At 42.4% G+C, this 16,793-nt stretch overlaps 1 protein-coding gene across 1 annotated transcript in view; it reads right to left on the bottom strand.

Annotated features, from left to right (window-relative positions):
- The window catches only part of NOX5 (NADPH oxidase 5), a 62,535-nt gene that overhangs the window by 36,556 nt on the left and 9,186 nt on the right, over positions 1 to 16,793 (bottom strand). Inside the window, exons 4-8 of the mRNA XM_073568958.1 lie at positions 8,261 to 8,495; positions 8,003 to 8,156; positions 7,750 to 7,925; positions 4,777 to 4,959; positions 4,556 to 4,688 (exon numbers count right to left, since the gene is read on the bottom strand). Coding sequence (XP_073425059.1) covers positions 4,556 to 4,688; positions 4,777 to 4,959; positions 7,750 to 7,925; positions 8,003 to 8,156; positions 8,261 to 8,495 — 881 coding nt within the window. The remainder of the gene's footprint in view (positions 1 to 4,555; positions 4,689 to 4,776; positions 4,960 to 7,749; positions 7,926 to 8,002; positions 8,157 to 8,260; positions 8,496 to 16,793) is intronic.

Raw genomic sequence — 16,793 nt, 5'->3', positions numbered from 1 at the left:
AAAGGCCCAGCGGTTTTCCAACCGACATAGGACCACTGGTCCCCAGTTTAAGGTGGGTGATATGGTTTGGTTATAATAAAAAAATATCGCTATGAAGGTAGCTTCTCCTAAGTTTAAGCCTAGATTTATTGGGCCTTACAAGATTTTGGAGATCATTAATCCGGTCTCTTTTCGTTTGGCTCTTCCTGTCACATTTAAAATCCATAATGTGTTTCATAAGTCCTTGTTGAAGAGGTTTGTTGAACCAGTAGTTCCTGGGGTGGCACCTCCGGACCCTGTGTTGGTTGAAGGTAACATGGAATATGAGGTAGAGAAGATACTAGATTGCCGTCTGGCTAGACGGAGACTCCAGTATTTGGTTAAGTGGAAGGGTTATGGTCAGGAGGATAATTCCTGGGTCTCTGCCTCTGATATTCATGCCAAAAGATTGGGGCGTGCCTTTCATCGGGCTCACCCTGATCGCCCTGGTGGCGTGGATGAGGGTTCGGTGACCCCTCCTCAAGGGGGAGGTACTGTTATGAGTTCATTTTCCCCTTCACCATTGAGGTCTGATGAACGCCCTCTTCTGGTGAAGGAAGGTAGTGAGGCTGATTACCAAGCACCTGAGCTGGGAGAGGATGACTGGGCGACGGGGATCTCTGACTGGATATAAGGCAGCCGACGCCCTTCTGCCTCGCTGGTGATTTCTCTGTGGAATTCTAGGAGACCAGTCTGATTCCTGCTTCTCAAAAGCTAAGTTTTCTGCTTTGCCTTTTTGCATTTGTGTTTTGGTTTTAGTTTGCCTTGCTTTTCTGGATTCTGCCATTCCCTGCTGGGGTGAGCTGAATTCCTTTTTGTCGGTTTGCTCTGTCTTCAGAAAATACCTGAGTACTGACATAGTCTTTTTGAAGCCTAGCGTCTTCAGGGCCTTTTTCCCTGTCAGTCTGTTGGCTCTTATTTTGATAGGGTTTTTCGCGGATTGCAGACAGCAGCCTTCCTATCCTGTCCTATCTAGTTAGCTTGGGCCCCATCATTTGCTCAGTCTATCTTTCTATCTGTGTTAGTGTTTTTTCTTCTTGCTTCACCGTCATTATATGTTGGGGGCTGCCTATTGCTTTGGGGTCTGCTCTGGGGCAGTTTAGATTTCCCTTTCTGTCTTTAGGCTAGGCAGTTCTCCGGCTGTGATCGAGGGGTCTAGGGCATCGTAGGAACCCCCCACGGCTACTGCTAGTTGTTGATAGATTCAGGGGTCTGCAATCCGATAGCCGCCAACTTCTCTGGTTTTCTGGACTTAGCTAGCATTTCTGTTTTTGCCTCCTATGGTGACTCATTCATAACAGCTTTGCATTCAGAATATACCAGAGTGCTGATATAGTTGGCGAATTCGTGCGACTTCAGTATTTTTCTATCAGACGTGTTGGACATTTTTTGCAGGGTTTTTTGCGTGATTGCAGACAGTGTCTTTCCTTTCCTGTCCTGTCTAGTTAGTATGGGCCCCATCGTTTACTCAGTCTATTTTTCTATCTGCGTTTGTGTTTTCATCTTGTCTCACCGACAATATATGTTTGGGGGCTATCTATTCCTTTGGGGTCTGCTCTGGGGCAGTTTAGATTTCCCCTTTCTTGCTTTAGGCTTATTTAGCTCTCCGGCTGTGTCGAGGCATCTAGGATCATCATAGGCACGCTCCACGGCTACTGCTAGTTGTATGGATAGGATTAGTGGTCTGCAATCCGCTTAGTTACCAATCTCTCTGGTTTTCTGTGGCTTAGCTTGGTCTTGCTCTCCTCCTCGGTGACCCAATCATAACAGGCTCCGTAAGAAGCATTTCTAGGTCCTGTAGTGTCATAGTCAGTCTCCCGACCTGGACCCAATAAAAAATCTTTGGAGGGAGCTGAACCTCAATATTGCCCAGCGACAGCCCCGAACCCTGAAAGATCTGGAGAACATCTGTATGGAGGAGTGGGTCAAAATCCCTGCTGCAGTGTGTGCAAGCTTGGCCGAGAACTACAGGAAATGGCTGACCTCCATAATTGCAAACAAGGGTTTCTGTACCAAAATTCTGTTTTTCTATTGTGTCAAATACTTACTTCATGCAATAAAATGCAAATTAATTATGTAAAAATCGTACAATGTTTTTCTGGATTTTTGTTAAGACCCCGTCTCTCACAGTTGAAGTGTACTTACGATAAAAATTACAGACCTCTCCATTATTTGTAGGTGGGAAAACTTGCAAAATCAGCAGTGTATGAAATACTTATTTTCCCCACTGTAGTTGTGTGATCTCGGGTGCACATTTAGGCAGTGATTAAGGACCACAAAGGTCACAAACTCGAGTTGCCTTATCTTTCTTTGGTTTCCCTCTATGACTCATGGAGTACTGCTCAGTGATCTGTTCTTGATTTTATCTTTATTGGAATAAAAGCCTTTTTTATGGATGAAGAGAGTGCTGGTCTTTTTCTGGACTTAGTTATCTTTCCTCAGCTAAATTAAAACAAATGAAATGCTAGTATATACAGTATACGTGCCAAAATAATACATGTCAGGACTACAACTTGTCCTGCAAGACCCCATATTGTTTTATTGATTCAAGATAAATAAGAAAATGAGTTCCAGAATGGAGAAATAAAAGTACTAAAACATTGGGTGGAATTTCATGGCTAGGTAGAAATACAGCCTACAAAATGTCCCTTCTACCAAACTTCTTACATCTTTAGATCTATCCCCATATCCATACCGAAGAGATGGTTACAAAAACTCCAATCTCAACTAATTTCCTTCATCTGGGCAAAACAAAAACCTAGAGTAGCTAGGTCGATTTTAGAGAACAAAAAAACGAGGTGCACTCTCCCTTCCAAACCTAACCGCCTACCACCATGCCACACTAATTAAACTTATTCAAGACTGGTGGACAGAAAAGGACGGACCAACATGGCTTATGCTAGAAGATCCTACAAAATCCAAAGGTACACTCAGTCTATTCACCATCTCTTACTTATGTGACAAAACTAAGAAACTACCGGAGGAAATCATAGTCAAATCCGCAATTCTCTCTTGGAAAGCTCTATTGAAATTCTCTCTTAAATCTTTTCCCATGGTCTCTCCTACTTGGATAGATATAGGTATTTTTGAATTTTTATCTACCAGAATTAAACTTAACTCATGAAGACTACAAGGCATTCAATATATATCGGATATAATCGACGAGAATAACAAACTCATTCCCTTCCAACTTATTAGAGAGAAATTCAAGCTTGACCTTACAGAAGAGACGACATGGAATAAAATCCAAGACCTCATAAACTCTCATAAACTCAACTTTTTTCTTCCACAAAACCTTCAGCAGATGTTCAAATATCCCAGAACTCTCCTCTTCTGGAAAACTAGCCACATACATCAGAACCTCAACCAGGATACTCACTTTTCACACACCCCTAACCTAAAAGCTTGGGAAACGGAATTGAACACTAACATCACAACTGACCTCATACACACAACTTTTAAGTCTATCTACTCCTTCATTCCTAGTTCATCTCTTGTAGAAACCCACTACAAAATATATACTCATTGGTATTACACCCCTCTTAAACTACATAAAATTCAAAATACAAACTCCCCCTTATGCTGGAGAAATTGTCAAGCTACTGGAAGTTTAACACATATCTTCTGGAGCTATCCACATCTTAAAAACTTTTGGGGTGCACTAGAAACCCTAATTAATAATATTACTAACCTGAAATTACAACTATCTCCGGAACTATCTCCTGGTTGGCCTAGACACCATCCCGCATATATATAGACCTATAGTTTCGCATATATTACTTACAGCGAAAAACTACATTGCCGCCCTTTGGAGAGACCCTATTCCTCCAACACTAGACAAAGTAATAGACAAAATCTCCTCTCACAACACATATGAATACACGTTCGCCCTTAGGAACAATATCTTACAAAAATACTCAAAGAAATGGAACCACTGGAACCGTTTTATGTCTTCAACTAATTTACCCAATATGCCTTCAGGATCCTAACGTTGTATCACTTGGACCTAATCGATTAGTATGAATGATCTTCATTAGAACTTATACCCCATCATGGCAAACGGACTTTTGTTCCAACACATAGTGGGCATAACCACCTACCCTTCTACCCAATTAACCCATCCCTTTCCTTCTTTTAAAAACACTAATGCTTCCATCCATGTAAATAGTTGTGTTACGACACCAATTTTAAACATAAGACCAGCATAAGTCTTTTCTTTATCTTATGCTCCTTACACCTCTAGATGCAAAATTTCTAAATGTGAATTATCAACTAATTATCAGTTATTGAATGGTTTATGTTACTTCTGAATTTGTTACAACTGTATAACCACACTTTATTGTAACTTATTTTGATTATACTTAAGTTCAACGAATACTTCTTCTTTACATGTTAAAGTGATTTCACTCAATAAAAATTAATTGAATATAAAACATTGGGTGGTCCTAAAAACATGAAATAGCCTGTCCTTATGAGCTTATACTGCCCATATACCTGGGGTAACTCCTGTATGTAGACGTAGTATTGCCGATCTTACCTTCCTGCTCAGGGGCACTGCTAATGGTGAATGGGTGCCATTCATACTTGGCAATAAGGGGTATATTCAGGTATATGTAGTCTCCAGGCTTGTACTGAAAGGATGGAGGCCTCTTAACAACAAGATGTGTCACCTGCATTTAGAACAAAAAATGAATGACTTGCAGTGTGAATGATTCAGCGTATAACGTAGATATAGAGACATAAGTGAGGACAAAGCACCTTTGACGGTAACAAGTTCACTTCTACGATGTACAGGCCACCCATACGTGATGCCGCCATTCCAAAGACTTTCTCCATTACAAATAAGAATCCTGGGACTAGAAACCATTTCCAAAATTTGGGAGTATGGAGGAATAACAGAATCCAGATCCAGATATAAGACAGGTGTGTCCAGTAAAATACCTAAAGCAGAAATCCTTATGATATTGATCAGTGGTAAAACCTACAGGACATGTAGGCGGCAAAATCTCTATTTGAAAATACTAGTCGCATCAATTTAATTTTTCATTTTTTTCATGTACACAATAGGCATGCAACATACTGTCTTACCACAAGGATCACATAGAGTAGTGATTGTAACATGCCTTTTGTTTCTGCTTCTGTCGCTGGGCTGTACCACACCTTTATTGCAGAAGTAATAGCTCCACAATGCAAGAGTTTGGTTTAGCATTCAGGGACTTGCGGTACCACCCAGGCAGGGAGCTTGTGGGTTAACTCCTCACATTGCTGTCTCATTAACTCCATGGTTGGAGCCTTGGGTGTAGCATTAAAATATTTAAACCCTTAGCTCCCGACTTTCAATGTTATTTATAATGTCTTGTTATCCTGGTTCACGTTTGTTACTCTGCTCCGGCTCAATTAGTTTGTTTCCCGTTACTGACTTGTATTGACTATTCTACTGCCTAGTGACTTTATTTCTATCCTGACCTCATGGAATTGACCCGGCTTTCTGAACATCATCTACAAGCCCTCTTCATCGGCCAGCAGCCTCTCTACGGACTCAACTCGGGGCTCTCCAACGGTGGCCAAACATAACATGCACAGTGCTTACAGTATATTGTAGGCACTGCCTTAGGACTAGGTTAGGATCTCTGGATAGTCTAGTTCCCATTCTTGGCCACCTCCTTTCAGCCCCACTGAACTTCCAATGCTAAACTAAAGAATGAGGAAGGCTAAAAGTTAATTTTAATCAATAGATCATGGAATAATAATAATAACTTCTGTTCTGTCATCACTAGTTGAAGCAGACTTCATGTAGCTTACTAAAAAAAATACAATTCTTCACCCCACACAGCTTGGGGGCCTTTCTTACGTGGTGGCAGGCGTGCCACTGAAGATGTTGTATTGGCAGCAACGATCCTGCCGACTACGCCAAAAGTAGGGTCGGGCTGAGCGAGGCGATTAGGTAGTGCTGATCCAACAGGACTGGAGGGTGACCCACTTCGTGGCGCTGGCAGACATGAGACTGAGACAAGGGTTGTGTCCAACAGTTCAGATTTTATTGGCCGCTTTTCGGACGACCACCGTACTTCATCACAGGAATAGTCCACAATTCAATTTTACACACAGACCCAGGTACCTTCTCTTCTTAGTTTGTCACTGTTCGTGGCATCCTCTATGGCTCTTCTCCACTGTGGCTGCCCTAAGCACTTTCACCACAGCGTTTCACCCTTTAGAGTACGCCATCCACCTGACACTCACAGTCTGTCTCTGTCCGCAGCCACTGTCCTTTTGGGTCACCCCCGTGACCGTATCCACTGTCAGTAGCTCTCTGTAGGCCTTTTCTGTCTTTCTACCTACAGCAATCTCTCCTCTCTAGTGAGCTCCCTTGACTGACTGGAACTTCCAGAACCTTCCCTGACCTCTTATACTCTCAGTCCCAGTAGCTCCGCCCACTATCACCTGACAGTAACCTTTGACCAATGGCAGTTACCCTTAACCATGGCAGTTACATAACCACTCTCTCCTACGCTCCCCACTGCCCTCTAATGGTCAAACTACCACATGACACCCTTTTCTCTTTATCTCAGCCTACACTGCGCTATCTCTCTGTCTCTTACTACAGACAGACCTGTCTGTCAGCTCAACCTCCCCACACAACCTTCCCAGAATACATTGTGAATGGAGGGAAAATAGAAGCAAAATGAAAGTATAATAGAATAACACTGCGGTTATGATTCTGGCCACTTGATGGAGCCAGTAACAATGAAAACATTAAAATCTATGGATGAAACTGAACATTTTGGATATACACTAGTAATATTATCAGATAGACAATCGAAGATTATGAATTAAGTGTCGGAGACAGAACAACTTCTACAATTGGATGTGTTTAAATAAAATGTTCCTGTGCTGAGATAATCTTATAAATGTGCCCCTGCAGTGTACTGTGTAATGGATGTGTCTGACCGTACAGGGACATGGTCTGATCATACCACAGCTCCTGGGCAGGGGGGGGGGAAATAACATACAGACATTACAAAATGTGATCACAAATGATTCTTTCTTTGAGGTATAACATTGTTTAAAAACAGGCAGGGAAATGTTTCACCTCACAAAAACAATCATCTGTGATCCCATGCTGTAATGTCTGTATACTCTTTTGCTTCCTCCCCTGCCCAGGAGCTGTGGTATGATCAGACCATGTTCCTGTACGGTCAGACACAGCCATTACACAGTACACAGCAGGGGAACATTTACAAGATTATCTCAACACAGGAACATTTTATTTAAACACATCCAATTGTGGAAATTATTATTATTCCAAGATCTATTGATTAAAATTAACTTCTGACGGTGGGAAAACCCCTTTAATTGTAATTTAGCATCTCGATATTGTGACCTTATGGAGCACAACTACCGTTTGCTGTGTAGCCCAAGCCTAATTCTTCAAGTAATCATTGCATTTCCTCTCTCTCGCTTAGTATTTCCCCCCACTTCCTGTTCCAACTACTATTTCACCATTAAAACATTTATGACATTCACAACATACACGATTAAAGATGAACATAGTAATCCTGATTGATTTCGAAAAGACCAGATGACCATGTAATTTCTATGGAGGTTTCCCAACTCTTCCCGAAGGGTAGATGTCAAGTAACAGAAGGAACAGGCTCACACATATAATTCTATAGTATAGTAATTATTTGCTAATTAGACTACTTTCTTCAAATACAAAAATACAATACTCACCTCAAAGTGTCCTCCTCTCCTTACAAAGGTGCTGGAGCACACCTGCATAAGGCAGATGAGAAGCTGTAGGAAGATTCCAGTGATGGAGGCACTGCCATACACCCAGCCAATGCCAGGCCGCAGCGTCAGGAAATATTCCCAGAATGTGTATGAACCTGGGTCTATGGCCTTGTTTACTACAGGAAAACACAGGTGTTAATTGCAGGACTTATAAAACTTCCTTATATTTCCCTGCAAGTGCCTTTCCACTTACTGAAATTGATAATATGGGCAGCAGTGTGAAGCACAGTGAGGATGACTATGGTATATCCGACCATCTCATGCAGAATGACATTCTGATCCAATGGAAGGAAATTCGCAATGACGGTGGCACGTAGCCATGTCAGACAGCGACGGAGCATCAAGGCCTGGGAGCGGAGAAACGATTAAACATGATGTATCAGAACTGCAATGAACACTGGTGGTACAAAACACAAGCCAAAAATTGAAAATGTCTGACTTAACCACCTACCACAATAAATGTGCAGTTAAAGTTTAGGCACTGACCACAGCCCTTGGCCACCATGATCCAGCCTCCAAGACTGGAATGATTGACAGCTGCCAGCGTGAAGAGCAGTATGTTAACACAGCCATAGGAAAACATGAAGAGAACCTTGCTGCGATTGTTGTGCCAGTAAGCTCGGGTCAGGTAGCGGGGGGTGTGATTCTTCTTTTTTAGTGTTGGAGGCTTCAACCAATTAGCAGCACTAAAATGGATGAGGAAAACAGACAATGAGAACGTAATCGACATGTTCCTGCAATTAGCGATAAAGTGGGTGGCACTGAGCCTCTGCGTGAACCATGGTTCAACTAAGGCTAGTTTCACACTAGCGTTACCAAGCGCAGCGCAGGGCCGCCGCTAAGCTCCACCCCAGGCCGCGCCCCCTCCAGTCAGCTCCTCCTCTGGCCGCATAACGCTGCATGTGATCAGCGTACCCTATATTTAGCGTTGGGTACGCTGGTCGTGCGCTGGTATGGTTTTGCCGGCGCATGCGCCGTTTTTGCGCTGCGCCGATGTGCGCCAAACGTACTCTGTTGCATTTTTGTGCACTCAGCGCAGCGCAAAAAGGGCGCATGCGCCGGCAAAACCATACTAGCGCACAGTCAGCGTACCCAACGCTAAATATAGGGTAAAGGGTCCGATTAATTCATCTGATAGCAGGGAAACCCTGCAACACATAGCACCAGCCAGTAACCCTTTAGGCGCAGGGTGCGCAGAGGGGGGAGAAGGAGAAGGCACCAGCGGCGGCAATTGGAAAAAGAGAAAACAGGTCTCTTGGAGACCGTAGTGTCTAGTCATTTACCAGAGAATTCTGTCATTAATCTGACTGATCATGAATTGAGTGACTCGCACCTAGCGGTTTTGAAAAAAGGATTGAATTTCTGTGTACCGACCGAATTTAATATGGTGGACTTTAAAATTGATCTGTTTAAAGCATTAAGAAAAATACATCTCCATAAGGCTTTTGTTTCCACTAATGCTACTAACACTTTTTCCACCCCAGGTGAAGTTCCCTGTGTAATCGGTCCTCTGGGTTTCCTAGCAGGTACAGGGGCTTTAGCAGACATCAGAGATGATGCCAGTAAAATGTTAGCGTTAAGTGCGACAGAAGGGGAAGCAATTTGTGAGGAAGAAATTAAGGTTATATCGTTCATGGGAGGATGTAAATCGACCTATATGCCACCAATTTCTCCCTGTAATATAGTGTATGTATTTGAGGCACAAGTAATCAAAGACATGGAAGCTGTTATTTATCAACGCTCCTTTCCAAATTTGTCTGCAAAAGAGAAAAAAGCGATAACGGAAATCCAAAGTTGGTCTGATGTCGTAGTCCGCTCAGCCGACAAAGGAGGTAATGTTGTCCTCCTCACAAAAGATTTTTATGCGGCAGAAGCAAAGAGACAGTTACTCAATACCCAAACACATTTGGTATTGAAATCAGACCCAACGAATAGGTTCAAAGAAAATTTACGCTCTCTTTTGCGCAAATATGTGGAGAGGAATGTTTTATCAAAACAAAGAGTGGAGAAGTTAATATCCGATTTTCCCCGAAAACCTCACTGGTACCACATCCCTAAGGTGCATAAATCTCAAACATGCCCCCTGGGTCGCCCCATCGTGTCTGGGATAGGGTCACTCATAGAGCCCCTATCCCAGTACATTGGTTGCTCCGCCCTCTACTCCGAGAAATCCCTTCATACGTTAAAGACTCCAGGGACTTTATTAACATCATAAAAGATTTTGATTGGCAGGACAATTTCTGCATGGCCTCGATCGATATTGAGAGCCTTTATACCAGAATTCCACATTGTCAGGGGGTTGAGTCTATTAGACACATTGTTGGTAGCACAGGAAAAGACCCTGAGAGGGTGAATTTTATTTGTGAGAGTTTGTCATTTATCCTCACCCACAATGCGTTCCAATTTGATGACACTTGGTATAAATAGAGGGGACCGCAATGGGCACGCCCGTTGCATGCACGTTTGCAAATTTGTTCCTCGCGGATTTCGAAGAGAAATATATCTATTCGATTCTCAATCCCTTTTTGAAGCATATCCGTTTATTTGTTTTCTATGTGGATGACGTGTTCATTCTCTGTCTGGGATGGAATGGAATCTATTTTTTCATCATTTGTGGGATGGCTAAATGACAATAATCACATGAATATGAAGTTCACATTTAAGTTTGGGGGCACATGTCTGGAATTTTTAGATATTAATTTGTGGGTACATGATGGGTCCCTGCACACGGAAATTTATCGGAAACTGTCTGCCACTAATGGCCTCTTGCATTTTGATAGTGCACATCCATATTATGTGAAAAACTCCCTCCCGTATGCACAATTCCTGAGATTGAAGAGATTTAACAGCACACATGCTGGTTATCAAAAACAAGCGCAGGCTTTGAAAAAATGCTTTGAGAATAGAGGTTATCCTAGTGCAGTTCTAGATAACGCCATGTCCCATGTTGATAACTTGAATACCTCTCAAACAGTTGCAGAAAAAAACTCTGCTGCAGAAAAAAATAAAAAACGTTTCACTTTTTCGTTCTCTTTCAGTCCAATAGACAATTACATCAGGAGTGTCATTAGAAAGAACTGGCATTTATTAGAGAGGGACAAGGATTTAACTGATTTAACCTCAAGAAGAGGTCCTCTATTTGCGAGTCGCCGAAGTTAAAACTTAAAAGACCCTTCTGGTCTGCAACAGATATAAAAGTGATAAAAAAACTGGCTAGGTCTGAACAGTCCTGTAGGCAATTATAAGTGCAAGAACTGCCCCTTCTGCCCCTTTAAATTGACAGGAAGATCTCTTAACCCCTTCACTACCAACGAGTGAGAAACAGACTGAATCACCAGTAACAGGATAGGGCGTTGGCTGTCTTATATCCAGTCTGATACTCCAGAGATCCAATCACTATCCTCCTCGTCAGGTGGCAGACCATTACCAATTAAACTAACCTCACTACCTCCTGTCACTACCAGAGGGAGAACGGAAGGAGAACTCCCAGCTGTTGGAGCAGAAAATGAGCTCGTAACACCTAACCCTAGCCCTAACCCTAACATGGAAATAAATACATTTTTTTAATTTTATTAATTTTCCCTAAATAAGGGGGTGATAACGGGGGGTTTGATTTACTATTTATGGCGGTTTTTATATTTGGCAGCTGTCGCACGCTAAAAGACGCTTTTTATTGTAAAAATAGTTTTTGCATCACCACTTATTGAGAGCTATAATTTTTCCATATTTTGACCCACTGAGTCAAGTGAGGTCTTATTTTTTGCGGGATGAGTTGACGTTTTTATTGGTATCATTTTCGGGTGCGTGACATCTTTTGATCGCTTTTTACTCCGATTTTTGGGAAGCAGAATGAACAAAAACCAGCGTTTCATGAATTTCTTTTGGGGGGTGCGTTTACACCGTTCTGCGTGCGGTAAAATTGATAAAGCGGTTTTATTCTTCGGGTCAGTACGGTTACGGCGATACCTCATTTATGTCTTTTTTTATGTTTTAGCGCTTTTATGCAATGAAAACAATTTTATATAAAAAATAATTATTTTTGCATCGCTTTATTCTGCGAGCTATAACTTTTTTATTTTTTCGCTGATGATGCTGTGTGGTGGCTCGTTTTTTGTGGGACAAGATGACGTTTTCAGCGGTACTATGGATATTTATATGCGTCTTTTTAATCGCGCGTTATTACACTTTTTGTTCGGCGATATGATAATAAATCATTATTTTTTGCTTCGTTTTTTATTTTTATTTTTAAGGGGTTCGCTAAAGAGGTTAACTAATGGGACAGTTTTATAGGGCGGGTCGTTACGGACGTGGCAATACCAAATATGTGTAATTTTATTTTATTTTTTTTTATTTCCAAAAAATGAATTAATTTTTTTTTATGTATTTAGCGATTTTTTTTTTTAAATTATTTTTACACTTTTTTTTTTTAACTTTATTACATTGTCCCAGGTGGGACATCACTGTCCTGTGACAGATCAGTGCTGCAGGCTTCCTCCTTGCCTGCGCTTTGTAGGCATGAGGAAGCCAGCTCCCTGCAGGACCCCGAAGGTCCCCGTCGCCATCTTGGATTCGGGGACCTGCAGGGAAGGAGACCACCGCAGCAGCGCTGCACATTGTGCTGCTGTGAGGGGCTCAGGGAAGCACGGAGGGAGCCCCCTCCCTGCCGATGCTTCCCTTTAACCCCCGGTACACCGCAATCCGTCCATGGGAATTAGGTCCCAGGTCACATGGACGGAATATTACGTCCATTATAGGAGAGGAGTTAAAATCGGAACAATTCAGCATGAGGTCCAAAACTTTATTTCTTGTAAAACAACCCAGGTTGTGTATGTCATCTTCTGTCCCTGTGGTTTTTAATATTTAGGAAAAACTATTCGTCCATTGTATGTTAGTTTTAGAGAGCATTTTCAGTCTATTTCCACAGGAAAAGTGGTCCCTCGTTTGATAGAGCATGTTAAAAAAGTGCATGGGGGTAATGCAGAGTCGCTGCGGATCGCAGGTGTAGAAAAAGTATCACAGCCAACCCAAGGGGGAAACCATCATAGAATTCTCTTACAAAGAGAATCTAAGTGGATTCTACGAACGAATGCCACAGGACCTTTAGGGATAAATGAGAAAATAGATATGGCGGTGTTTTTGTAGGAACTGCTCAATGTCTGTATTTCCACATTTTATTAGGATAGAGATTTTTTTAACCCTTGTTTTTAATTCTGTGTTTGACTAATTTGTTCACGTTTCACTCCATTGGGGGAGTATGAGTCGGAAATCAGGAGGTGTGTCCACATGTGTGTGCTTCTAAATTCCCACCTGCCTGTATTCCAGCCTCAGGACCCGTTGAAGCGCAAGTGCGTGAAACGGCCGTTGTCCACTCTCTGTACGTTCCTCCCGTGCCAATGCTTTTTTAATTAATAAAGAATTTTCACGACAAAATGGTGAGTGCCATCACTTTTTTTTTTTCTCTTTTGTACAAAATCAGATTACATGTTTGCTTTTCTGGATTGAGCACCCGTTCTGACGGTATTTTGGCGGTCGGTCCAGATGTGTGATTTTCGACTTGAATAGCAGTCATGGAACTGCTTTGGGGTTAAGGAGCAGTGCCGAATCTTCTGTCTCTCTCGTAAGTATAGGGTACGCTGAGCGCATGCAGCATCATGCGGCCAGAGGAGGAGCTGACCGGAGGGGGCGCGGACAGGGGCGGAGCTTAGCGGCGGTCCTGCGCTTGGTAACGCTAGTGTGAAACTAGCCTAACAGGTTTGGATTTATAAAAAAAAATTAAAAAAAATATTTTCCACTTAATACGTAATCCCCCATCATTAGTGTTCGCTGTGTTAGGCCGGGGTCACATTAACCGACGCAAAATACGGTCCGTATTTTACATGCGTAATACGGATGAATGACCCCTAAATAGTGCTCCGTATGTCATCCGTAAGCAAGATGTGGTCGCGTATTTTGCGCATGTCAGCATCCGTATGTAATCCGTATGGCATCCGTATGCAATCCGTATGGCGAGATTTTCTCGCAGCCTTGCAAAATGGACATTTAACGGTTTCGAGGCCTGCTATTTAAATCATTAGCCTGCACCCTATTTATTCCCTCAGGAGCAGGTGGTTGCCTCCATTCTGTCCATTTGTGACCTTGCCTTCACTAGGTGTGTTGGTGTTGTATGTGCAACATGGCAAACAGTCTGAGTTTCAACACAACAGAGCAGGTTCTCTTCGACTGGCTTTTGTCACGCCGCTTTGGCCAACCATCCCCAGTGATAGTGGATCCACGGAGGAGGAGACGCATGTGGGTCCATCCACTTTTGAGGCAACGACTCACAAGAGGTCATTTTCACCGGCTCTATTCTTCTCTGCGGGATCATCCTGTAAAATTCTACCAATACTGACGCATGAGCCTTGCAACATTTGATCTACTCTTGGAGACAGTGCACCCTGGGATAACCTTTCAGGACACAAGTATGCGCAAAGCTATATCTGCAGAGGAGCGACTTCTACTCACATTACGGTATGTACAAGACAACCACATTCTCTATGTTCATAATGTGTTGGCCAAAGTATGTATTTTTGGCTTCTTAGACTAAGTTTAATGCCCTCATCTTAGTCCACATATGTTTCAACTTACAGACCAGAATGTTATGTGTAATATGTACTGAATATCACTTAGTAATTGTGCAACCAAATATGTGTGTGTTAGTCGATCTGAATTCCTAACAAGTTTGGTATGTATGTACCTGTTTTTTTTCTAATTTTTGCATTCTAAAATGTTCTTTTTCTGTTGTTCTTCAGCTTCCTGTCCACTGGCCTGTCTTATGCCGCCCTCCACCATGAGTTTCTCATTGGAAGATCTACCATTTCTGGCATAGTCAGGTCAACATGTATTGAAATCTGGACAAGACTACATCAAGTCGTCATGCCCGAGCCCAGGATTGAAGACTGGTTGAGGATATCAAGGGACTTTGAGGAGGAATGCCAGTTTCCTAATTGTATTGGGGCCCTTGATGGCAAACATATCCGGGTGCGTAAGCCGCCGAACTCTGGCTCCCAATTCTTCAACTATAAACAATACTTTTCTGTTGTATTGTTGGCTCTGGCCGACCCTCAATACAAGTTTATAATTGTTGACATTGGGGCCTATGGAAGGACGGGAGACTCTAGAGTCTTCAATACTTCCATTATGGCTCGGCGGCTACGCACCAACCAGTTGGAACTACCACCACCACGCCAGCTACCAGGCTCCACTCAAGAATCAGTCCCTTATGTCCTTTTGGCAGATGAGGTGTTTCAGTTAACACGCAATGTCATGAGGCCATATCCCCGGCGCAACCTTGACCACAGGCGCAGAATTTTTAACTTGCGCCTATCACGTGCTCGGCGACTGGTGGAGTGTTCCTTTGGCATTCTTAGTGCCAAATGGTGGGTACTCCAGTCTGCCATTCAGCTGAGTGAACAAAATGTTAATGAAGTAGTTAAAGCCTGTGTGGTTCTTCATAACTTCACCAGGATACATGATTGTTCCTCCTCTGCTGGTGTTGTGCGTAGGCCGGACAATGTGCGTAGGGTGAGACCACCTATCAACCCTCAACGTAGACCGCTCTCTGGGCTCAGAGTGCGTGATATTTTCACTAATTACTTTGTCACCTGAGGGGGAAACTTCTTGGCAAGAGCATGCTGTATCTATGTTATAATTTTTTGTTTTATGTGTGTCTAAATATATATATTTCTACCCCTTCTGATTCTATGTCTGTTTAATTGCATTGGTAAGCGTATGTTAGTATGCTGACACAGTTTTTTGAGAATTGAGACAGAGACGTAAACTGGAGTAGACAAATTTTTACTTTTGCCTTTTTTTTTTGTTTGTTTTTTTTAAAGGCAAACATATTATTGCCATATGATAACTGGGGCAATGGGCCAAATTGGCCTTTTTGCAGATGTGAACATGTTAGAAATATACAATTTTCACACATATCCAAACCAAACAGAATGTAATAACAAAATTGCTACATTAGACATTTTGAATCCAAAGGAAAAAAGAGGTGGTCTCCATCAACAAAATTATATAAAAAAGATAAAACTCATATTTATTAGGAAGGTTTTCTAATCATATTAATAAGCCACCATGACAGACAAGGCTACTTACGCATTTCTGACACATATTACATGTCTGTAAAAAAAAACAACATTTCACCGCGCTATACTGGGAAAGTCAAAGGATGAAAATAGACTACTCACTTGATAATACATAGAGAGAGCGTGATGTTCTTGAGGCTGTTCGCCTTGATTCTGGAATATATTTAGCTGCCAAAAAAGTGACTACTTGAATAAGGGCAGCACGCCTTTTCTCAGCATTATCAAGTGAGTAGTCTATTTTGATGCTTTGACTTTCCCAGTATAGCTTGGTGAAATATAGTCTTTTTTACAGACATGTAATATGTGTCAGAAACGCGTAAGGTAGCCTTGCCTGTCATGGTGGCTTATTAATATGATTAGAAAACCTTCCTAATAAATGTTTGTTTTAGCCTTTTTATGTAAATTTGATGATGGAGACCACCTCTTTTTTCCTTTGGATTAGGATTTTGAGCACCAGTTGAACCACACTGGACATCTCCTGCCATCAGACCGCTTATGGACACTGATGTACGGTATGTGTAAACAATTTGCATGTTTTTATGCTGTTATAAATTGTGGAAAGTTGGGGAAGGAGAAGGCGGAAAAGTAGCCTGTGGTTGCTGCTGGCTACTTTGACCAACATCGCCCTGTGTGGGGCCATACTGTTGCCCATGATGTGGGTAGTGTCCTTCCTCCTGGGATTGTTGGGGGTACTGACCAGAGTAATAATGATGAGGGGCATCTTGTTGGCTCGGGTAGGCCCGTGTCTCATACCCACCAATATAGCCATGTCGTCCCCAACCAGGTTGGGACCAGCCTCCAACACTGGGTGGGAAAAAGTGGCCATATTGGTGGGGTTGGCTAGAGGCAGACATA

The sequence above is a fragment of the Dendrobates tinctorius genome, unplaced genomic scaffold (assembly GCF_039654945.1).
Source record: "Dendrobates tinctorius isolate UK_male_01 unplaced genomic scaffold, ASM3965494v1 ptg000022l, whole genome shotgun sequence".
NCBI classification, from domain to species: domain Eukaryota; kingdom Metazoa; phylum Chordata; class Amphibia; order Anura; family Dendrobatidae; genus Dendrobates; species Dendrobates tinctorius.
Note: the sequence above shows the minus strand (reverse complement) of the source record. Positions and strands in the feature narration are given on the sequence as shown.